The sequence below is a fragment of the Bombina bombina genome, chromosome 4 (genome assembly GCF_027579735.1).
Source record: "Bombina bombina isolate aBomBom1 chromosome 4, aBomBom1.pri, whole genome shotgun sequence".
Classification (NCBI taxonomy): domain Eukaryota; kingdom Metazoa; phylum Chordata; class Amphibia; order Anura; family Bombinatoridae; genus Bombina; species Bombina bombina.
In genome coordinates, this window is record NC_069502.1 from 192,955,495 (window position 1) to 192,980,292 (window position 24,798).

Here is a 24,798-nt window from a genome sequence, read left to right on the forward strand (position 1 = left end):
TTATCAGACAAAGGGATAATTCTATTGGGTTCCCTCTGTCGGTACCTTTAGTCTCTATTATTTCCTTCAGTTGCTATATATGCACAGAAGTTTTAGGTCTTATGGCCTCAGCATTGGATTCAATTTCCTTTGCTCATTTTCACTAGAAAGAACCTTTCCAGTCTTTTATGAGTGTTGTTTCTTCTAGAACATGGTTGGAGGATCAATTTACCAAAAAGTTCGTTGATTCCTCAGACAAGGGTAACCTTTTTAGGTTTCCTGATAGATTCAGTGTCCTTGACTCTGTCTCTGACAGACAAGAGACGTTTGAAATTGGTTTCAGCTTGTCGAAACCTTCAGTCTCAATCTTTCCCTTCGGTAGCTTTATGCATGGAAATTCTAGGTCTTAGGACTGCTGCATTGGACGCGGTCCCCTTTGCTCGTTTTCACATGCGACTTCTTCAGCTCTGAATGCTGAACCAGTGGTGCAGGGATTATACAAAGATATCTCAAATAATATCTTTGAAACCGATTGTACGACACTCTGATGTGGTGGACAGACCACCATCGTTTAGTTCAGGGGGCTTCTTTTTGTTCTTCCAACCTGGACTGTGATTTCAACAGATCCAAGTCTGACAGGTTGGGGAGCTGTTTGGGGGTCTCTGACAGCACAAGGAGGTGAGATTACCAATCAATATTTTGGAACTCCTTGCAATTTTTAGAGCTCTTCAGTCATGGCCTCTTCTAAAGAGAGAGTCGTTCATTTGTTTTCAGACGGACAATGTCACAACTGTGGCATATGTCAATCATCAAGGAGGGACTCACAGTCCTCTGGCTATGAAAGAAGTATCTCGAATTCTGGTATGGGCGGAATCCAGCTCCTTTCTAATTTCTGCGGTTCATATCCCAGATATAGACAATTGGGAAGCGGATTATCTCAGTCGCCAAACGTTACATCCGGGCGAATGGTCTCTTCACCCAGAGGTATTTCTTCAGATTGTTCAAATGTGGGGACTTCCAGAAATAGATCTGATGGCTTCTCATCTAAACAAGAAGCTTCCCAGGTATCTGTCCAGATCCAGGGATCCTCAGCAGGAGGCAGTGGATGCATTGTTACTTCCTTGGAAGTATCATCCTGCCTATATCTTTCCGCCTCTAGTTCTTCTTCCAAGATTCTAAGGAGTGCTCGTTTGTTCTGCTGGTGGCTCCAGCATGGCCTCACAGGTTTTGGTATGCGGTTCTTGTCCGGATGGCCACTTGCCAACCGTGGACTCTTCCGTTAAGACCAGACCTTCTATCACAAGGTCCTTTTTTTCCATCAGGATCTCAAATCCTTAAATTTGAAGGTATGGAGATTGAACGCTTGATTCTCAGTCATAGAGGTTTCTCTGACTCTCTGATTAATACTATGTTACAGGCTCGTAAATCTGTATCTAGGAAGATATATTATCGAGTCTGGAAGATTTACATTTCTTGGTGTTTTTCTCATCATTTTTCTTGGCATTCTTTTAGAATTCCGAGAATTTTACAGTTTCTTCAGGATGGTTTGGATAAAGGTTTGTCTGCAAGTTCCTTGAAAGGACAAATCTCTGCTCTTTCTGTTCTTTTTCACAGAAAGATTGCTAGTCTTCCTGATATTCATTGTTTTGTACAAGCTTTGGTTTGTATAAAACCTGTTATTAAGTCAATTTCTCCTCCTTGAAGTTTGAATTTGGTTCTGGGGGCTCTTCAAGCTCCTCCGTTTGAACCTATGCATACGCTGGACATTAAATTACTTTCTTGGAAAGTTTTGTTTCTTTTGGCCATCTCTTCTGCTAGAAGAGTTTCTGATTTCTCTGCTCTTTCTTGTGAGTCTCCTTTTCTGATTTTTCATCAGGATAAGGCGGTGTTGCGAACTTCTTTTAATTTTTACCTAAGGTTGTGAATTCTGACAACATTAGTAGAGAAATTGTGGTTCCTTCATTGTGTCCTAATCCTAAGAATTCTAAGGGAAGATCGTTGCATTCTTTGGATGTAGTTAGAGCTTTGAAATATTATGTTGAAGCTACTAAAAATTTCCGAAAGACTTCTAGTCTATTTGTTATCTTTTCCGGTTCTAGGAAAGGTCAGAAGGCCTCTGCCATTTCTTTGGCGTCTTGGTTAAAGTCTTTGATTCATCATTCTTATGTCGAGTCGGGTAAAACTCCGCCTCAAAGGATTACAGCTCATACTACTAGGTCAGTTTCTACTTCCTGGGCGTTTAGGAATGAAGCTTCGGTTGATCAGATTTGCAAAGCAGCAACTTGGTCTTTGCATACTTTTACTAAATTCTACCATTTTTGACGTGTTTTCTTCTTCTGAAGCAGTTTTTGGTAGAAAAGTACTTCAGGCAGCTGTTTCAGTTTGATTCTTCTGCTTATAATTTCAGTTTTTTTTCATTATAAGATTTAAACTTTATTTTGGGTGTGGATTACTTTCAGCGGAATTGGCTGCCTTTATTTTATCCCTCCCTCTCTAGTGACTCTTGCGTGGAAGATCCACATCTTGGGTATTCATTATCCCATACGTCACTAGCTCATGGACTCTTGCTAATTACATGAAAGAAAACATAATTTATGTAAGAACTTACCTGATAAATTAATTTCTTTCATATTAGCAAGAGTCCATAAGGCCCACCCTTTTTTGTGGTGGTTATGATTTTTTTGTATAAAGCACAATTATTCCAATTCCTTATTTTTTATGCTTTCGCACTTTTGTCTTATCACCCCACTTCTTGGCTATGCGTTAAACTGATTTGTGGGTGTGGTGAGGGGTGTATTTATAGGCATTTTGAGGTTTGGGAAACTTTGCCCCTCCTGGTAGGAATGTATATCCCATACGTCACTAGCTCATGAACTCTTGCTAATATGAAAGAAATTAATTTATCAGGTAAGTTCTTACATAAATTATGTTATTTACACATATAAATGCATAAATACACATGTATTCACACACACACACACACACATAATATATTTATATATATATATATATATATATATATATATATATATATATATATATATATATATTATATATATATATATACATATATACACACATATACATACACACATATATATTTAGACATATATATATATATATAGTATATATATATATATAGTATATATATATATACACATTGGCGCCTTTCCCAGTCAAACACCTGACATATACCACATCCGTCCTTTTTAACCCTTTTAAAACCTTTTTTTATCAATAGCAATGTTATATTTTTATTTAAAAGGTATATATAAGTACTTTAGTACTTTATTTTAGTATGTTTAAGATGTGTTTTGTGATTTTTCTATAAACCTTACACTTTACGTCGGTTTCAAGTCTAGCTAATTCTTCTACTGCTATTTGGGCTTTCGCTTGAGCACAAACCATAACTTTCAACCTGTAACAACAGTGCTATTTATTATGATTGCGATATCCATTGAAAGTAATAGGTGCGCTAGAGCGATGTCGGACGTGCTAAACCTTCTGTGGTAAATCTGACTTACCACGGACTTGTAATATGAAGTTTCTCGCTAATGTTAGCACTGTTGAACGAAACTGCTTATTGTGTCCCACACTATTATTAGTGCACCACTTGTAATCTAGCCCAAATTGTTTAATTAAATGCTGTAAAAGCATTGAATCTGCTATTCCTGCAACAATAGTCTGAAACTTGTGTTTTTTCCACTGAGCCAGAAAGGTTGGAGTTAATCCTACAGGAATCCCAGCAGAATTCCACACAGTAATTACTTGATTAGTGAAAGAGCTCATTTCAATGACTACATTTATTTTATTTCCTCTTCTGTGGCAAATTAGAGACAAGTGCTTGTTAACGGATGTATCAGCAGACTGCAAAAATAATCAAATAGTGCTAATAAAAATAAAATTTATATACTTTTGTTACATTTCTTTTGTATAAAACTGGGCCTGACTGCTCACTGGCTGATAAGCAAACAATATGTACATTGGTAGCTAAAAGCAAAATTAAGAGTCCATGGTTTAGACAGAGCATACAATTTTAAGGGACTTTTTAATTTACTTCAACTATCACATTTACTTCTTTCTCTTGGCATCCTTGGTTGAAAACTATATCTATGCAGGCTCAGGAGCACCAATGCACTTCTGGAATCTTGCTGGTAATTTTACATACATATGCCTCTTGTCATTCGCTCACAAGATGTATTCAGTTAGCTTCTAGTAGTGCATTATTGCTCTGAAGCTGACTTTGCTTCCAATCTTTCTGAAATTATTGTTAAAAGTAAAAAAAATCATGGATGAACATGGAGAGCCACAGTGATGAAGATGGAGCGTAGCCCATCATAACTGATGAGTACTAATTTTAGGGTTAGACTTAGCTTTTTTTTTGGGGGGGGGGTTAAGATTAGGTCTTTGTTATTTTTTATGGGCAGAAAAAGAGTTGAATGTCTTTTGGCAGCAATGGGTAGTTTAGTTTTCTTTTAGTTAGTTTTTTATTTTATTTTGGGGGTTTTAATGTTAGGTGGTAATTTGTTTTATTTTAAGCGAAAGAGCTGTTATGACAAATCCCTTCAAAAAGGCCCTTTTAACGGCTATTGGCAGTTTTTTTGTAGAATAGGGTTTTTTATTTTGGGGTGTTTTTTTTGGGGGGGTATTAGAATAGGAATATTTTTTTTTTTTTTCTGTAATATTGTTTGTTATTTTTTGTAGCTTTTATTATTTTTTGTAATGGTAGGTTTTGTTATTTTTGTGTAAATGTTTGGTTTTATTTTTTTTGTAAAAATTTTTTGGAATATTGTTTTTTTAAGTAATGTTATTTTTTTTAGGGTAAGCTTAGGTTTTAATTTAATTTTACAGGTAAGTTTTTATTTTTTTTAAGGTAGTTAGTATAGTTTTTATTTAATTTAAGGATATTTTATTTGGGATTAAAGGGACAGTTTACTCAAAAATGTTCTCTCCTTTAATTTGTTCCCTATGATCTGCTTTACCTGCTGGAGTTAAATTGTTTATACATATTTCCTTTACCCTTATATTAGCATTTTGAAATAGTTGATTTAGCCTGGAGTATCCCCACCTATTCTGAAAGTTTCTGGCCATAGGTCCAAGCTATAAATAAGCTGTGTTAACACAGCCAGCAGAATAAATTGCAAAAAGCATATCGCTAGCTGTGTTTTTGCTAATGGTAAATTTAAATTTCCAGTGCAACTTGTAATCTCGCCCATAATGATGTGAAAGAAATTATGTAATAATAAAAGGATCTAACAGATTATCATTTGGGTCTTTTATGCCCATTAAAACTAATTATTTGAGTTCTTGCTCTCACATAGAATATTTCTAAGATTATAATTGAACATGCAAACATTTTCTTGAGAAAAGTAATGTCCAATGGAGGTAAAAAGATAATGATCATTAAAATACTAGCTTCAAGACACATAATTAATACATTAAAAAAAAACATGGTAAACACTAAAATAAATTGCAGGTCACTAGCACCATATACATTATCTATATGTGCACAGCATGAGTATTGTAGTTGAGTAATTTTTTTCTCAGATTCATACATTTTTTTTTTAAATACATGGCTTTTCAAATTTTGCAGCTTTATATTTTTGGAAACATAGAAACAGGGACTCCATTACATAAGCAGCGTCGCCCGCAAAATTCTTCGCTGCCGGATTTTACGCGATTTTGGTATTACATATACGCCGTAGCATACAAGTTATGCGCGTATATTTCACCCTTCGCCCATATTTTTTTTTTCCCATAGACTAACATAGAACAGCCGCGCAATTTGGTATCCAATATACAGCGTAAGGACTTACACGCAGAATTTAGAAAATCTTCTCCATTCTCATCTCGCCACAAATTGCAGGCGCAGTATCCATTGCACTGACTAAAAAGCAACGTAACTCCCTGAAGGCCTAACAAACGCATGGCCAATCACATACATATCTGCTGTAAATCTCAAACAGTTAAACCTCTTCTAAGCATTTATTATTCCTGCCCCTGCAAGTGTGTCAAATCAATCACAAACAGCACAACCTCTCAACTGCAGCCTTAAAACACCTGTCAATGCACACCCTCAATAGCCACCATGTTTCCCCTGCTTTATCTACAATATCTTGAGAGACAGCATCGTGGGGCACAAGGGGTGCTGGAAGCCCTACAAGCCCCTGTTGTGGAGGATATACCTGCTGCTGCTGTGGATGATATACTTCCTGCTGATATAGTTGCTGCTGAGGTCCCTGGTGCTGTAGCTGTCCCTGCTCCTGCTGCTGCTGTCCCTGCTCCTCCTGCTGCTGTCCCTGTTCCTGGTGCTGCCCCTGCTGCTGTTGTTGCTGCAGCTGGTCATAGGCCGGCAGGGCCTATAAGACGTTGGCATCAGCAGAGGGAAGGAGCAAGGGCACCAAGGATACACAGGGTTAGGGACACCCTGTTTGGAATGATAGAAGGGGAGATCAGGGAAAAGTATTGCTTGACTTCTGCAAGCCTCATTGACTTATATGAGGTCTTGAAGGATGATATTGACCCTCAAGCGAATAGAAACCAAGGTCTGACTGGTATGCAGAAGCTGTTGTGCGTTGTGCACTTCCTGGAATCCGGCTCATTCCAGTCAACAGAGGGCCTTGAGTCTGGCCTAGCGCAGTCCACCTTCTCCAGGCTCCTAGGTGAGGTTTCGACTGCTCTAGATAACCAGACACAGCAATACATTCATTTCGCCCGTACCCCCCAGGAATGGAACAGTCTTAAACAAGGCTTCTATCGACTGGGGGGTATTCCCAATGTCATGGGGGCAATTTATTTCACACATGTGTGTATTGTGGCCCCACATGAGGAGCCATTCCTCTATATTAACAGGAAAGGGTTTTACTCCTTGAATTGCCAGATGGTCTGTGATACCACTCTGAAATTCACACATGTGTAAACAGGCTTTCCAGGGAGTGCCCATGATTCCTACATCCTGCGCCAGACCTCCTTATTCCAGCTTTTTGATTCTGGAACACTCTCGGGAGGTTCGCTGCTTGGTGAGTATGCACTACCTTCATTCTGTCTGTATTTTTCAACTAAAGGGATACTAAACACAAAATAATTATGTCATGTTTCAGATAGAGAATACAATGTTAAACAACATTACAATTTACTTCTATTATCTAATTTGATTCATTCTTTATATATCCTTTGTTGAAGAAATAGATGAGCCAATCACATGAGGCATCTATGTGCAGCCACCAATCTGCAGCTACTGTGCATATCTAATATTGCTTGTCAGCAAATTATATCAAGAGAATGGAGCAAATTACATAATAGAAGTAAATTATAAAGTTGCAGGTTCTTCCTTTAAGCACATGATGAACCTGTAGAAATCAGAATACATATGTTACATGTTAGGTGATGCAAGGTACAGCTGCAGACCATGGCTGTTAACCCCCTTGGCACACCCCCTTACAGAGCCACAATTCAGGTACCAGGAGGCCCACATACGTACCCAAAATGTAATAGAAAGGAGCTTTGGCCTACTCAAAACCAGATTCAGGTGTCTGGATTTGACAGGCGGAGCTTTACAGTATAACCCCAACAAAGTGTGTTCCATTGTCAATGCATGTTGTATTCTACATAACATTGCTGTGGACACACATATATTGGGGGACATAGAACCAGACCAAGATCAGCAGCTGGTTTCTGTACCTGAGGATGTGGACAGGGGGACACTGAGGGGGAATGAAGTAAGGGACTTTGTCATCCATGAATACTTCACCTGTAAGTTGCTTGTTCATAAGTACAGTAAACCGTAACATTCACATGCATTATGATGTTTGACTGTACCTCACCAACCATTGCATGTGTATATATAATGTCTTGCATAATTACATACTGCCACTGCATGTATGTGAAACTACTGCACCCCATCCCCTTCCCTTAACGACCCTAATTACTGAAAATGTCTCATTTGTTTAATTCATGTTTAGGTCACTATGATTTGTTGACTATCATTATTAAGAAGAATGAAAATGGATGTTTATACTTTATGTTCACAAATTCTGTAAATACATTACTATTTATATATATATATACCCATGTGTCAATTTATATTGGATGTGAGAAACCTTGATTTACATCTTATAAGTGAATATTACTATATGTACCCTTCATACACAGCTATGTGATGTCGGTTATAGTACATGAATATGTCATAAACATGATAATCTCACCTGTTTTGTTTGGCTATTTCAACACAGGTCATATTATCATGTTTAACAATATTAGTGTAAAAAAACACACATCACATTGATATGTATGACAATTACATGGTAAATAACAAAGGACATTGTTTATAGTGAACTATAACATTATTTATTTTTATTGAGCTTTTTGGATGAGGGAGCTGAGTTGCCTGTAGTGGACTGCCTTGATCTCTGTTCTAGGAAATTCTGGTGTTTCTGATGGTGTGCTGACAACAGATGATAGGCTGGAGGTAATGTCCTGCTGGTGTGTAAAGTGCTCAACCAACACACCCAAGAGTTGATTTTGTTCTCTCTATCTATTGTCCATCTGCATCTGCATATCAGACAGAATTCGCATAATCTGTGACTGGTTTTGAACACTTCCACTTAATGATGCTGCCATGTCCCTCTGCAGCTCTATGCTACATTTGTGTAACCTCTCATGGCTCCTGAAGAACCTTTCTTGGCTCCTGAAGAACCTCTCTTGGCTCCTGAAGAACCTCTCTTGGCCTCTTTGTATGCTATTGGTGCTTGTTATGAGCCTCCTCTGGAGTGCAATGTATTCCTCACCCAGGGGAGAATACAATGCATCCACAGGCTCTTGAGCAGCAGGGCTTCTAGTTGCGTGAGGTGCAGGGTCACCGGCATCTGCTGGTTCTGGTGGGGCATGTTCAGCTGCATCTCCTCTTTCTGGTGGGGCATGTTCAGCTGCATCTGATGGTTCTGGTGGGGCAGGTTCAGCTGCATCTGATGTTTCTGGTGGGGCAGGTTAATATTGGCAACATAGTAGCTCCTTCACAATTGCCAATACAGAGAACATGTACCTGGTTACCTCAGAGAATGGGCTTTTTTAGATGCAATTCAAGAATATGCAAAACTTGCAACTATGTGGTGGAGGGTGATTATTTTCATTCCTCAGTTTCCAACAAATCATATCGGAACAGGCACAAATTGAACTGCAAATCTACTTTTGTAGTTTACCTTTTGACCTGCAGGGGGTGCTAGATCCAATACGTTGGAAAAACCCAGAGAATGCTTAGGGACAGAGCACTTGAACACATCAGGGATATTGATAACCCTGATGTCTTCACGCCTGTCGCTAAGCATTTCAAAAATATGCATGCTGCTGATTCATCCCTAGTATCATTTCAAGCTATTGACTATATCCCAAAACACTCCAGGAGGGGAGATAGGGAATATAAACTGAGCTATAAGGAGGCTCAGTGGCTATTCACTCTCAATACTAGACACCCCCTAGGTATAAATATGGAATCTGATGTCAACTTATTTATCTGATGTTTACCTATATGATAGGTCCTTGTTTTTCCAAGTCTTTGAAAAGAAGAGAGAAAAAATATATTTTTGTTCTGTTGACAAATTATAATTTTTTATGTAACTAAAATCATATAATATATTTCTATTTATATTTAATGTTAGCTAATTTATTTTCCTCTCACATGTTTAATGATTGTGTATACTATTTGGCAATCCTTAGTACAGGCAGGGTTAAGTTCACATATGTTTGTAATTCTTGGTGATTGATTGTCCTTAAAAGGTGTATCCAGTGCTTGCAATCAACAGCAGTGAACAAGCGTGGAGGCCCAACATGAAACATGTTTGCTGTGTCTTGCAATACTGGAACACCATGATTGAATTTGTGAGTTGTATCTCACATTCCCTGTTTTTAATTGCTTTCTACTTCCAATAAAGACTTTTCTACTTTTAAAACAAGAGTCACTGTGTGTTTCCTGAGGAGGAGGAGTTGCGATAGACTTACCTGTTTTCCCATTGTGTTAAGTAGCAGTAATGTCAAGTATAATTGTAGATGTTTTTGTTAGTAGGCCAAATACCATGCTCCTCATTGTGTACATGAATGTGTGATATTAAAGGATGTTATATCTCAAAAACATATAATACTGGTGTGTGTGATGTTACTCACCAGCATGATGTGCTGTGGTTGCAGCCCCTGAGTCACGAGCCCCTGGAAGTCCACAGACTGCTGTGATACTCAGGGACCTGCGTCTCATCTCCTGCCAGGATTTATACTCTATATCCAGGGATAGACCACCGCCTGTTCCCTTCTGGTGCATAGCTTCCCACACCATCTTTTATTTGACCCGCCTCTTGCAGTCATTCCAGGGTTTTTTAAGGCCCTCAACAGTCCTCCTCTGCGGGGCCACACTGTTGATGGCATCCTCTACCACCAACCAAGCCATTTTTCACTTTTTGGCAATGCCTTTGCCCTTCTCCTGCCCGAAGAGGGCACTGTAATTGTCCATGATGGCCTGGACAAGGGCAACATTTTCATCAAATGAGAAGTTGGGACATCTTAGCCTCTCATCCTCCATGGACACTTGGCTTCCTCCCTGTGATTTCCCTGGTGTGGGTTCCTTCCTAGCCTCTCCCTCATCCCCCTTCTGTCCCCATGTGCACCATCTGTCCCTCTCCTAGATGTGCCTGCTCTCTGGGGCTCTTGGGCATCTCCCCTCCCATCATCGCTTCTGGCTCTCCCTCTTCCAACTCCACTTACTCCCTGAAGGGGGGCCCACTGCTCCTCCTGACCTCTCCTATACTCCTCTCCCTGCCACTCCTCTCCCCTCCTCCCTACCTCTCCCTGCCATCCTCACACTAAATAACACTACACTCACTTCCAGTTCAATCATACACAATCACAACCAAACACTCAGCCTATCACACTGTAAAATTCAAAAAAATGTGTGAGGTGTTAGAGAAAAAAGTGTGGTGTATTTGTATATGTATGTATGTTTGCAAAATGTGTGCAATATGTAAAAATATGTGTAAGTGTACAAGCTTAATCAAACAACAATGCGACCTAACTAACTCCTCTGTTTGCGTCTCTCTCTCTCTCTACTCTGACTAATCCTCCACTTCAGTGTAGTGTGCTTAGCTCAACGCACAATTCAAACACACTGAAGAAAATGGCAGCTGCGGATGGGTTTATATATGCATTTTGAATAGCGCAATTACGTGTTCCTTTTTACGAGTGTTCACCTAATTTGCATAAAACTACTCTTTATTGACACTTTCCGTAGACAAAATACTGGCGTAAGTTACTTATGACGACTGAAATGTGTATTTGCGCACATTTCAGAAGATCGCCAGTTTGTCCTACTTACGCCAGTTTAGCATCTAACGGCGCAGTATATGTAATACCCCGATGTGCAAGGTGAAATAACGGGTGGTGCTGGTTTCCATGCTTGCACCGAAGCCCGTGCCATATATTTAATTGCGCCCCAAATGTTCTAATTTTTAAAAGACACATTTTAAACCCTTAATTAATCTATTAAGAACATGTATGGCGCCTCTGTCAGCCAGACTCTCCTGCAGCAGTGAAGCTGCGCTATTGATGCATGTCTCAGGAAAAAGGCAGCATAGAAATAATGTAATGGAGTGTAATTTTTTTTTTTATTTAACCACATGTGCGGTTATAGCCTACATGCCTTTCATATACTGCTCATTACATTTGCCTGCAGCCTGCTCCCAGCCTCCAACCCATCCCTAATAGTGTCTTAATCGCACAGTTCAGCCTGTGCAACAGTGCGAGTGAGCAGAGGTGGTGCTAATGGTCCGGATACGTGACATCATCACTTGAGACTCCTCCCCCTCAACAGCGCAAAATCTCATTGCGGAGATAGCCGTTGAGCTGATAGGAGCTCATTTTGCGCAGAGAGAGTTAGTCAGTCAGGACCGAGTGCCAGGACCGAGTGGTTCATAACGCTTTGAAAGTAAAGGTGTAAGGCTTTTATGGGCTTCCCATGTAAGTGACACCTGTAGTAATTACTGTGTATCAATTATGACCTGGATTGCAGGATCTACTATGGTCTATGTACTGATACACTTTTTTGCTAATCCCATAATCTGTCAGATGTGGCATGGAATAGAGGGATAACTGCGGTTTGAAAACTGACAAAATACTCTACCAGGGTTAGGGAATATTTTAATTGTATACCCTTCTGTATGAGTGGCACATACCAGTTTTGGAAATCTTACATTGAGCCTTAATTATACATTATAATGTGTGCACAAAGACCGTAAATCCCGTACATTTGCATTGCAATGCTAGAGGTGCTTGTATTTTTTCAATAAATATTTTAGTAGTTTGGGAAAAAAAGAGTGCTGTATTCCCTTCCTTTCTTTGGGGGAGTTACTGTATCCCCTCCTGAATTCTAATTGGTATATTCTTAATTAAAATTAAGGTCTTGCACCAAATTTGATAATAATAAAACATACTATTTAGCAATTTTTAAGATGTTTCTCTCCTAAATGTGCAATAATGTGCTGTATAGCAGAGCTGATACCTGATATGCCTAACTTATGGCTAGATTACGAGTTTTGCGTTAAGGTAAAAAAACAGCGTTATCAGGTCCTAACGCTGCTTTTTTACGCCCGCTGGTATTACGAGTCTTGCAGGTATAGGTGTATCGCACACTTTTTTGGCCTCACCGCAAATCAACTTACGTAAATTTCGCAAGGGCTTTTTTTCAATGGGACTTGCATAGCGCCGGTATTACGAGTTTGTCCTGGGAGGCCAAAAAGTGAGCGGTACACCCTCTACCGCCAAGATTCCTAATGCATTTTAAAGTCAGTAGTTATGAGTTTTACGCTACAAAGCTGTAGCTGCCACCTATCTACATTTATTAACCCCTAATCTGCCATCCCCAATGTCACCGCCACTATTCTAAATTTATTAACCCTTTAAACCTAAGTCTAATCCTAACCCTAACACCCCCTAACTTAAATATAATTTAAATAAATCTAAATTAAATTCCTATCATTACCTAAATTATTCCTATTTAAAACTAAATACTTACCTATAAAATATACCCTAAGCTAGCTACAATATAACTAATAGTTACATTGTAGCTAGCTTAGGGTTTATTTTTATTTTACAGGCAAGTTTGTATTTATTTTAACTAGGTAGAATAGTTACTAAATAGTTATTAACTATTTACTAACTACCTAGCTAAAATAAATACAAATTTACCTGTAAAATAAAACCTAACCTAAGTTACACTAACACCTAACACTACACTACAATTAAATAACTTACCTAAATTAAATACAATTAAATAAATTAAATACAAAACACTAAATTACAACAACAACAAAAAACACTAAATTACAGAAAATAAAAAAACAAATTACAAGATCTTTAAACTAATTACACCTAATCTAAGAGCCCTATCAAAATAAAAAAAGCCCCCGAAAAAAAAAAAAAACCCTAGCCTAAACTAAACTACCAATAGCCCTTAAAAGGGCCTTTTGCGGGGTATTGTCCCCAAAAAATCAGCTCTTTTACCCGAAAAAGAAATACAAACAACCCCCCAACAGTAAAAGCCATCACCCACACAACCAACCCCCCAAATAAAACCCTAACTAAAAAAACCTAAGCTCCCCATTGCCCTGAAAAGGGCATTTGGATGGGCATTGCCCTTAAAAGGGCATTTAGCTCTATTTCTGCCCAAAGCCCTAACCTAAAAATAAAACCCACCCAATACACCCTTAAAAAATCCTAACACTAACCCCGAAGATTCACTTACCGGGAGAAATCTTCATCCAAGCGTCAAGATATCCTCAACGAAGCCGGCAGAAGTGGTCCTCCAGATGAGCAGAAGTGGTCCTCCAGACAGGCAGAAGTCTTCATCCAGGCATCTTCCATCTTCATCCTTCCGACGCGGAGTGGCTGCATCTTCAAGACATCCGGCGCAGAGCATCCTTTTCAATCGATGGCTTCTTGCTGAATGAAGGTACCTTTAAATGACGTCATCCAAGATGGTGTCCCTTAGATTCCGATTGGCTGATATAATTCTATCAGCCAATAAGAATTAAGGTTGAAAACATCCTATTGGCTGATCCAATCAGCCAATAGGATTGAGCTTGCATTCTATTGGCTGATTGGAACGGCCAATAGAATGCAAGCTCAATCCTATTGGCTGATTGCATCAGCAAATAGGATTTTTTCAACTTTAATTCCGATTGACTGATAGAATTCTATCAGCCAATCGGAATCTAAGGGATTCCATCTTGGATGGAAATGTACCTTCATTCAGCAAGAAGACGTTGATTGAAGAGGATGCTCCATGCCGGAGGTCTTGAAGATGGAGCCTCTCCGCGTCGGAAGGATGAAGATAGAAGATGCCGTCTGGGTGAAGACTTCTGCCCATCTGGAGGACCACTTCTGCCTGTCTGGAGGAAAACTTCTGCCGGCTTCCTTGAGGACATCTTGCCACTTGGATGAAGACTTCTCTCGGTAAGTAAATCTTCGGGGGTTAGTGTTAGTATTTTTTAAGGGTGTATTGGGCGGGTTTTATTTTTAGGTTAGGGCTTTGGGCAGCAATAGAGCTTAATGCCCTTTTAAGGGCAATGCCCATCCAAATGCCCTTTTCAGTGCAATGGGGAGCTTAGGTTTTTTTCGTTAGGGGTTTATTTGGGGGTTGGTTGTGTGGGTGGTGGGTTTTACTATTGGGGGTTGTTTGTATTTCTTTTTCAGGTAAAAGAGCTGATTTCTTTGGGGCAATGCACCGCAAAAGGCCCTTTTAAGGGCTATTGGTAATTTAGTTTAGGCTAGGTTTTTTTATTTTGGGGGGCTTTTTTATTTTGATAGGGCTCTTAGATTAGGTGTAATTAGTTTAAAGATCTTGTAATTTGTTTTATATTTTCTGTAATTTAGTGGGGATTTTTTTGTAATTTAGCTAATTGTATTTAATTTATTTAATTGTATTCAATTTAGGTAAGATATTTAATTGTATTGTAGTGTTAGGTGTTAGTGTAACTTAGGTTAGGTTTTATTTTACAGGTAAATTTGTATTTATTTTATCTAGGTAGTTAGTAAATAGTTAATAACTATTTAGTAACTATTCTACCTAGTTAAAATAATTACAAACTTGCCTGTAAAATAAAAATAAACCCTAAGCTAGCTACAATGTAACTATTAGTTATATTGTAGCTAGCTTAGGGTTTATTTTATAGGTAAGTATTTAGTTTTAAATAGGAATAATTTAGGTAATGATAGGAATTTAATTTAGATTTATTTAATTTAGATTTAAGTTAGGGGGTGTTAGGGTTAGGGTTAGACTTAGGTTTAAAGGGTTAATAAATTTAGAATAGTGGCGGCGACATTGTGACGGCAGATTAGGGGTTAATAAATGTAGATAGGTGGCGGCGATGTTGGGGGCAGCAGATTAGGGGTTAATAGGTATAATGTAGGTGGTGGCAATGTCCGGAGTGGCAGATTAGGTGTTAATAAGTATAATGTAGGTGTCGGCGATGTCGGGGGCGGCAGATTAGGGGTTAATAAGTGTAAGATTAGGGGTGTTTAGACTTGGGGTTAATGTTAGGGTGTTAGGTGTAAACATAAATTGTGTTTCCCCATAGGAATCAATGGGGCTGCGTTTCTGAGCTTTACGCTGCTTTATTGCAGGTGTTAGACTTTTTCTCAGCCGGCTCTCCCCATTGATGTCTATGGGGAAATCATGCACGAGCACGTATAACCAGCTCACCGCTCACTTAAGCAGCGCTGGTATTGGAGTGCGGTATGGAGCTCAATTGTGCTCTACAATCACTTCTTGCCTGTTAACGCCGGGTTGATAAAAACCCGTAATACCAGCGCTGTAGGAAAGTGAGCGATGACAATAACATGCAAGTTAGCACCGCACCCCTCTTACCTCAAAACTCGTAATCTAGGCGTTAGTGTCACTCAGATCTTTATCACATTCACTTATTTCACTTCTATCTCAAAGTGCTTCTATTCAGTGTAACTAGTTTGTTTCTGTTTTCTCTTTGGAAATTAAATATACATGGTTATGTGTCTGTCTGTGTTTATGTACAGTATGTTGGCTTGGGTGACTTATTTTCCAAAAGAATTGCTAGTGTAAGATCTGGTTACGGAAGTAAAGAATTTGGTATTGCTTGGTATAGTCATTTTATATTAACAGTTATTGTCAGTCTGATTTAGTGTTGCCTAATAAAGCAGCTTACAAAAGAAAAAGAAAAAAAAATCAGCCAAACTCATTTTTAAGTTAAAACAAAAATATTTATTTTTAATTTCTCAGAAAATGCACATTTCAATATACATAGTAAAACAACTTTTCTATACTTTTATTTATTTTATATTTAACTCTTGACAATTAGAGAAACACAAATAAATAGACCCCTTAGTCTTATATGAATTTACCTTCAAGCTTTCATTTTATGTTGCTCCTTTGTGAAACCTAACTTAAAAAACAATCCTAGTCTTATTTTTATTAAGGTTGTTGATACATTCGGTTCTACAGTAATTTGCTTAGCTAATAATACAATTCATATTTTATGTAGAATAGAATATATCTACTTGTGAATATATACTACAGTATTTTGTACAACTGGTACTATAATTTATGTATTGCTGTGCAATAGACTACATTTGCTTGTGACTGAATACTACAGTATTTTACATAACTGGTCCGTAAACCCCAATTTGAATATCCCTCTTGTCATTGTCTCCCAAAATGTCCTTAGTTAGCTCCCAGTAGTACAATGATGCAATTTCAACAAAGGATACCACGAGAATGAAGCACATTTTATAATAGAAGTAAACTAGAAAGTTGTTTAAAATTAAATGCCCTATCTGAAACATGAAAGAAAATATTAGGCTTCGTGTCCCTTTAAAAATAATAGCTTGAAAATGCAGGGATAAATTTGAGACAGGATTTGATGACTAATGAGAAATGGAAGAAAGGAAACATCAGGGATACAAGGAGTGTAATGGAGATGGCTTAATAAGTAGAAGTCTAATGAGTTGGAATTCTGATTCATATATAATGACAGCAAAAAACTAAATTTACTCAGACTCACACGTGCGCATATGCACCTACTTGCCCATAAAGAAGCACACAGATACACCACACAGACATGAAAGAATAGTCTGATACTAATAAAAAATCTAGCTGACAAAATCATTAGTATCATGTTATACAGCTATACAAAGCCTCACATTTTAGAACAGGGTCAGTGGTTTGCAGCTATTCTTAGTATAGAAGTCCATCTAATTCCTTGGATGACCAATTTCAGAGTCTGTTGCACTATTCTGCTTGAGTCCCTTGCTGCTTTGAAAAGTGTACATTGCAGATTTAAGTTTTTTTATTTGAAATATAAATATTAAAGGGACAGTGTAGTAAAAAATAAACTTTCATGATTCAGATAGGGCATGTCATTTTAAACAACTTTCCTATTTACTTTTATCATCAATGTTGCTTTGTTATCTTGGTATTCTAATATGCTAATTTCTAAATCCTTGAAAGCTGCCTCTTATCTGAATGCATTTTTTAATTTTTTTCACAACAAGAGTACGTTAGTTCATGTGTGTCATATAAATAGCATTGTACTCATTCCCGTGGAGTTAACTAGAAATCAGCAATGGTTGGCTAAAATGCAAGTCTGTCAAAAGAACTAAGATAAGGGAAGTCTGCAGAGATTTAGATACAAGGTAATTACAGAGTTAATTTGTGTATTGATATAACAGTTTTGTTTATGCAAAACTAGGGAATATGTAATAAAGGGATAGTCTATCACCCCAAGCAAGATAATTCTGAGTGATTTCTATTTGATGGCTCGGAGGTGGCAAAGAGTACAAGAAGCAGTGGTCTAATGACAACTGGTTCTTACATTGCAGGCAGAAGGATCACGTGTGCTTACGCTGCTTCATACAGGGAGTCCTTTGGGACAGAAAAGAAAATTGTTTATATACTTCTCTGTATAGTTTTAACATTTCACATTATCCCTAATAAAAAAACAAGATAGTAAGTGACCCTTGCTGAACTAACTAGCTGCAAAACTTACTATGCAATGTTAAAGGGTCAGTAAGGTCAGAATTAAACTTCCATGGATCATTTAGAGCATGACATTTTCAGCAACTTTTTTTATTTTCTATTATCTAATTTGATTTGTTCTCTTGTTATCTTTTTTAAAAATCATATTTAGGTTGGATCAGGAGCAGCAATTCCTTACTGGGAGCTAGCTGCACATACGTCCTTCAAAAAAGAATGAAGCAAATTTGGTAATAAAGGTAAATCAGAAAATTGTTTATAGCTGTATGCTTAATCTGAATCATGAAAGAAAAGTTTGGTTTACTTTCCCTATAAAGGGACAGTCTAGTCAAAAATCAAATTTGCTTTGTTCTCTTGTAATTCTTTGTTGAATGCTAAACCCAGGTAGACTCATATGCTAATGTCTAAGCACTTGAAGGCCACCTGTTATCTCAGGGCATTTTGACAGTTTTTCACAGCTAGACAACGCTTGTGTGCCATATAGAAAACATTGTGCACACTCTGTGTAGTTATTTATGAGCCAGCACTGATTGGCTAAAATGCAAGTCTGCCAGAAGAACTGAAATAAGGGAGCAGTCTGCAGAGGCTTGGATCCAAGGTAATCACAGAGGTAAAAAGTATATTAATAAAACAGTGTTGGTAATCAACTGGGGAATTGATAATAAAGGAATTATCTATATTTTTAAATAATAAAAATTCTGGAGTAGACTGTCACTTTAACTAAAAATGCATTCTAAGTAAACAATCTTAGGATAGTTATTAACAAATTTATTCTTCTAGTTTTTAGATATTCTGTTCTTGATAGATTTATTAGTCATTTAGAAGTGCCTTTAACCTCTTCAGTGCAGGGATTGTTATACCTCTGTTTGTTGTTTGACATTTTAGGTTGTTCACAATCCTTTAGAAAAACATATCTGATGGTTTTCTACAGAAAATCAAGTCTATGGGGAAATCCCTTGATAAGTTTTTTTTTTCTAAATAATTGTGATTTACCCCTATGTTTTGTTTATTTTTCTGACACCAAGTTTATTTATTTTATCTACTATTTCTTTTTTTTTTTTTGTAACGGATGCCAAAACTGACGTTCAGGTATTAGAATGAATAGTTTTACCTAGCCATCGGTGGGTGCACTTCTGGTTACTTGCTGTTTGGCTACTAGGGAATTGAATAATTCTTATAAACTATACTATCCTTTTAAATGCAAGTTGCCTGTCCGAGGTTCATAGTTCAACTTTTGACCTAATCCGTTTCTGCTTTTTAGAGCCTGTAAGTCTTGAACTGACACAATGGGACTGCCTTTCCATGTATGACTATTGGCTTCCCTGACTACAACTCCTGTTCTCTGCATCAACCTTTTAGCAGCTCCTATTTTGCATCTAATATAAGGTAATCCCTTTTCTGTAGTATACACTTACAACACCAAGGCTGCTTGGTAGGCCATATCCAAAGCTATACTTATGATTTTGAGTCATTGTTAACTTCTAAACTAAGCCTCTGTCTCCTTCTTTGAGACTGTCAATATCTTCTTATGACAGTGTTACAAGGAAAACATACAAGTACACTCCCCTGTATGGTCTTTGTGTGGGTATTTCTTGTCAAAGGTGGCTGTATATAACCACATTGCAGGAATTTTGTTAAGCTACCTCTGACTGTGTCTAAAATGAAGACCTCAAACAGAAATTTATAAACCTAGGAGAGCTACTGCCTAGGAGGAGACTTGAACAACAATGCCTGCATACATATCTGACACATAAGTAAATATGGAAGTTTCCAAACACTACAATACATCATAATTACTAACATATACAGAATTATCATAATAATGTAATAGGGCTCTATAATGGTCTAATACTCCTGCTTGAAATCTTTCCTAAAGTTTTTAATAACTATTTGTAAAAAATTCAACCCATTTAGCAACCTTATCAACAGGTCAGTAAGGAAACAAACAGATAGACTGGAATAGGGTTTTTCTTCATAGATACATAGATTACATATCTCAGACTTAACTAAAACTTTTAATAAGGAAACACACTCTAGTAACAGTCCTGATGCAACTTTCAATTAAAATATACCTGTATAGGAAACTTCCAATGTAGAACTTCCAGCTAAATGAAGCAGAAACATTGAATTGTATAGAATACTGACTTTGTATAATATACAACCAAAATTATGTGGCTATATCTTACACCGCTCCATGTGCTTAAAAGCTGCTGTTGGGGTGATACATGGATATAGATTGATTATATAATACTCATTCGTATTTAGGAACCGCTAGGATTTACCACCATGGCACAGCTCTCTTCTTCAATGAGGTGACGTTTCCACCTCTAAACTAATACCATGCCTGTCATCTGACATCCAAGCACTGCTATTGGTTTAGACGCACAATCGTCACCTCATTGGTAAAGAGCGCCGTGCCGTGGGCAGCCGAAAGGCTCTGACTTTAGTGAGCTGCCGAGGCACAGAAAGGGTGAGTTTAGCACCCTTTTTTTAGTAACTGATTAATGAAACTACAGTTTATTTTTAGTGATGGTAAATCCTAGCAGTTTTTAAACGCTCGGATTTACCATCACTTTAAAGTCTAACTTATATGGCTCCTTATATTTTATTATAATTTTTATATGTTATTTGGTTATTTATCATGTACTATCAACACCACGGATGAAAATGAAGCTATTATTTTTAAAGTTAGAGTATAAAATGTATACATTTAAGTGTAATGTTATATGAAGCAATATAAGCAAATAATATATGTTATATGGAGCATTATAGAAAAACAAAATACAAATATTCCTGTTATATGGAGCAATACAACGAAAAATACTTACGACTGGGACTCTTGTGTTCCTTGGTATAAATATACATATTCATTTAATTTGTAATCTAATTATTATTATATAGCTTATTTAAATTTGCGTTACAGTAATCGTGGACATGTACAGTCATACAGGAATATGTTTACTAAAAACCTAAGTAGAGAAGTAAACTGATTTATTTCCTTAAAAGTTTTCAAGGGGTTTATTTCTGTATTGCCAACTCAGCAATATATTCTTATAAATGTATGTATTTGTATGCAGATCTTTTGCTTTGCTGAAAGTTCTGATATGTACTTTGCATACATACAAAATACTTTTTAAGATTTGTTCATACTAAACAAAAACAAAGGTAACAATTAAGAACAATTAATTTAAATAATAATTGCATGTATTGCATTTATCCAACAGCCTGCTTTTAGGGACTTTGCTCACCGGAAGAGTGATACAAGTTATATATGAGTGATGACCATATGTTGTGCATAGTATGTTCAAATACAACCTGCACATCTGTTAAGTTGAAGTATTTTCAATTCCCAAGTAGCTCATATTAATCTTAGCGTGCCTCCAAAGTTATATGGGGCAATCTATGGATCCCACAATGTATAAAAATCATCTTTTCACATTACTTAATGTTTAAATGACTTTAAAGAAAAATAAATTAACCTTTAACAATGTGTTTTAAGAACAGGAAAAGGTGATCTGACAAGTACCCTGGATGACTGAAAAGAGAAGAAAAAAATTAATGCTAATCCATTGTTCTATCATTCTAATACAGTAGCTCCAGGTCCTGCTTGATATGTTTATGAATAGCAAGGAGACTAAGAAAGGTCAAGCAATATATTTACACTATTTCCAGGTGTTTATACCCATTAAGCACAACCCACTGACACAGTTTTTAGGTGTTCTAAGTATAACATGTATCCTACTACCATCATGTAATAGCAGGATGGATAACACTCATTCACCAAGATTACAAGTTGTGCGCAAAACCGGGTGAGTAAATAACACAAAAAATTGCGGTATCACACCTAAATCAGCCAAATCAATGCAAATCAGTTCAAATCAGCCAATAGGATTTAAGCAGCTTTCATCCTATTGGGTGATTTGAATATTTCAGCCAATAGGAATGCAATGATACCCGTCTCAGATAGCGGAATAGATCACAGTGGTATAAGCTATAATGCTAGCGTTATAGCCAGACTGCACAACCTGTAATACAGGCGCAATGAAAATCCTGCACTCAAAAGCCATTTTTTGAGTGCAGAATGGAGAGTTGCGTAAACGCTAAAACGCTAGCGGTATAGCCGTACTGCCGCAACTAATAATACAGGAGACCTGCATATTACGCGCGCAATGGACAATTTTTCAGCGGTATAGCAATACAGCAAAACTTGTAATCTTGCTGATTATTTCCTGCCCAGTCTCTCTCACTGGCTTTGCAGCTCCCCTTTAAAATTTGGGCCTCTCATGATCCTTCCACTCACACTGACCTAGCCTGTCTGACAGTCAGCCTATAATCCTCCAATCTCTCTTACTATATCAATCTCTTTCTGTGACCCTTCTTTTTTCTCTTTGGCCAAGCCCCTACTCACACTACCTCTCACTGAAATATCTCACTTCCTCTAGTCCATCCTTTTTTACAAGCTGTCCTCTCTGGTCCATCCACTTTCACAGAACTGGGATCCACTTTTTTTTGTGCATTAGTTTGCTGGTTTTTATAGACTCCGTTGAAAAAATGTGCAATTCAATATTTAATATTCCATGGCAATAATTTAGTAAAACTGTTTATTTAAATCATAAACACACATTTTAATTTCATTATTTATTTTTCATAGTGGCATCTTTTATTACTTAACAATAAAAAAAAGGTTTGTGCTTGCTCTTACCTAAACTGAAAATTTGACAACATTCTATCACAAATAAAGGCTAGTTCTACAGTGTGAAAATATAATGATTAACAATAAAACACCAAAGAAAATTTGCCTTTTACAAGCAGAAAGAATACTTAATAAGGATTCATATTTTTAGCAATGCTTATGACAGGTTTTGCACTATCATTGTAGTTTCAGGACTTTAAACATTATTACATAAACAAAATTGTAAGCGATATTAGGACAGTATTTTTTTAATTATTATTATAATTACTTATACCTTTAATAACATGAAGTAAGAATGATTTTGTGATTCCTTTGGCTATAGATTTTGATCCCAAAGTTTAACATTATATTTACAGAAAAAGTTAATTTTGTTAGATAGCTGCACATGTAAAAATAATTAAAGAATCAAATTTACAAACCGTATTTGGAGTATTTCCATTCAAGTGTAAACCGCTATCAAAAAGTGGAGAAGATGCCCCACTGCTATGGTCACTAGATGGATCTGGAGAACCTGAAAAAATATAAATGAAAATCTAAAGTCAGTTTCTAAAATTATGAAAGTCGGAAAACATTTATAGTGAATACAAATCTGAGATGGGAACCAACAGACACTCATCAAAATAAAAATTCTATTTCATTATCAAAAACTTTATTGATTCTAGATACTATAAAAATAAAAAACACACACAAAAAAGTATAGACAAAGATCAAAATCCAGATGTTTCACTTCCATAGTACTTAAAAAAGAAAAGTTGAGGTGAGAGCAGCAAGAGCTCTCCAAAGCTTTTATAATACTTCTGATATAGGTAGTATGGAAGCTAAGGGAAGATACATGCATAAAAATGATATTATAAGCAGGAATAAATAAGCTTTCTGAGAAATGGCTCATGAACAACTAAAGTAATTAGTTTCTAAGAGAACATAAGTAGATAATTATATAAAGGATAATTAGATGATGTAGTATATTTAGATTTCTAAAAGGCTTTTGATATAGCCCCCATGTGTGTATATTATCTGAAGAAACTGAACTCTGAATAGCTATAAATATTAACAATTTGATAAACACTAGGAAATAGAATTGAGTAAAGGAATATGCCCTAATTGGACTAAACTGATGAGAGAGATCATTATTGAATCCAATTATTTTCAATCTTTTTGATAGACAAGACATTTAATGGACATGATACCCAAATGTTGAAGCACTTGTAAGTAATGCAGCATAGCTGTAAATAAAGCTGACTAGAAAATATTACCTGAACAAGTGAACATCAATATGTGGAAAAGGAAGATATTTTACCTTAATATTTCCTCAGTAGCCACATGCCATTGTAAAGGGACGTTAAATAGCCAATCAAGATGTTAGTCCCGGGGCTTACAAAGAAGCTGCCATCTGGCATAAGCAAGCACATTCATGTAAATTCCCTCCTCAATTTAAGGAAGTTTACTATAAAGTCTAATGAGATTTCAAGGATATCATATCACAATAAAGCAAAGTGTAACATCAGCATTGATGAAGCTGATGGGATGTATTTTTTTTTCTTTTTTTCAACATGTAGCTGGCAGTAGTTTAACAATATCTGTTTATAAAGCAATTATATTTGTTAACTGAATACATTTTGAGTTAAAAAACCTTCTTTCTTTTCTGTCAACTTTTTATAGTTATGCAAAATCACTTTCAGGTGATTTAACATATGGATATTATGTCTCTTTACGGAGCCATACTGTCATCTCTGCTGATAAATAACTAAATTATGTAACATGTCTTTGCTCAGAAAAGAGACATGTACAAAATGGAAGCATGGACTAATAACTTGAAAAAAACTAGTTCAATCCAAACTATGCATTTTTGAAGAAAAACAATAAGCATGTTAACTACAACATAAATGGGGCACATCTTAGAGAACTGGAGATGGATAAGGGGTTATGCCTTGCAAATAACGGGCTATTGTTTAAAAGGCATATCTCAGGTATTCACATATACCCTTAAAAAGAAGTGGCATTCAGCCATTATATGTACCCCTGATAACAACCAACATTTAACAAGTGGTATGGCTTGTAGGGAAAAATATGTTTTAAAGGAAGAACT

At 36.8% G+C, this 24,798-nt stretch overlaps 1 protein-coding gene across 1 annotated transcript in view; it reads right to left on the reverse strand.

The window, feature by feature from the left end:
• The window catches only part of SNTG2 (syntrophin gamma 2), an 804,523-nt gene that overhangs the window by 529,349 nt on the left and 250,376 nt on the right, over nt 1–24,798 (reverse strand). Inside the window, 1 exon segment of the mRNA XM_053711340.1 lies at nt 23,132–23,223. Within this exon segment, the coding sequence (XP_053567315.1) occupies nt 23,132–23,223 (92 nt within the window).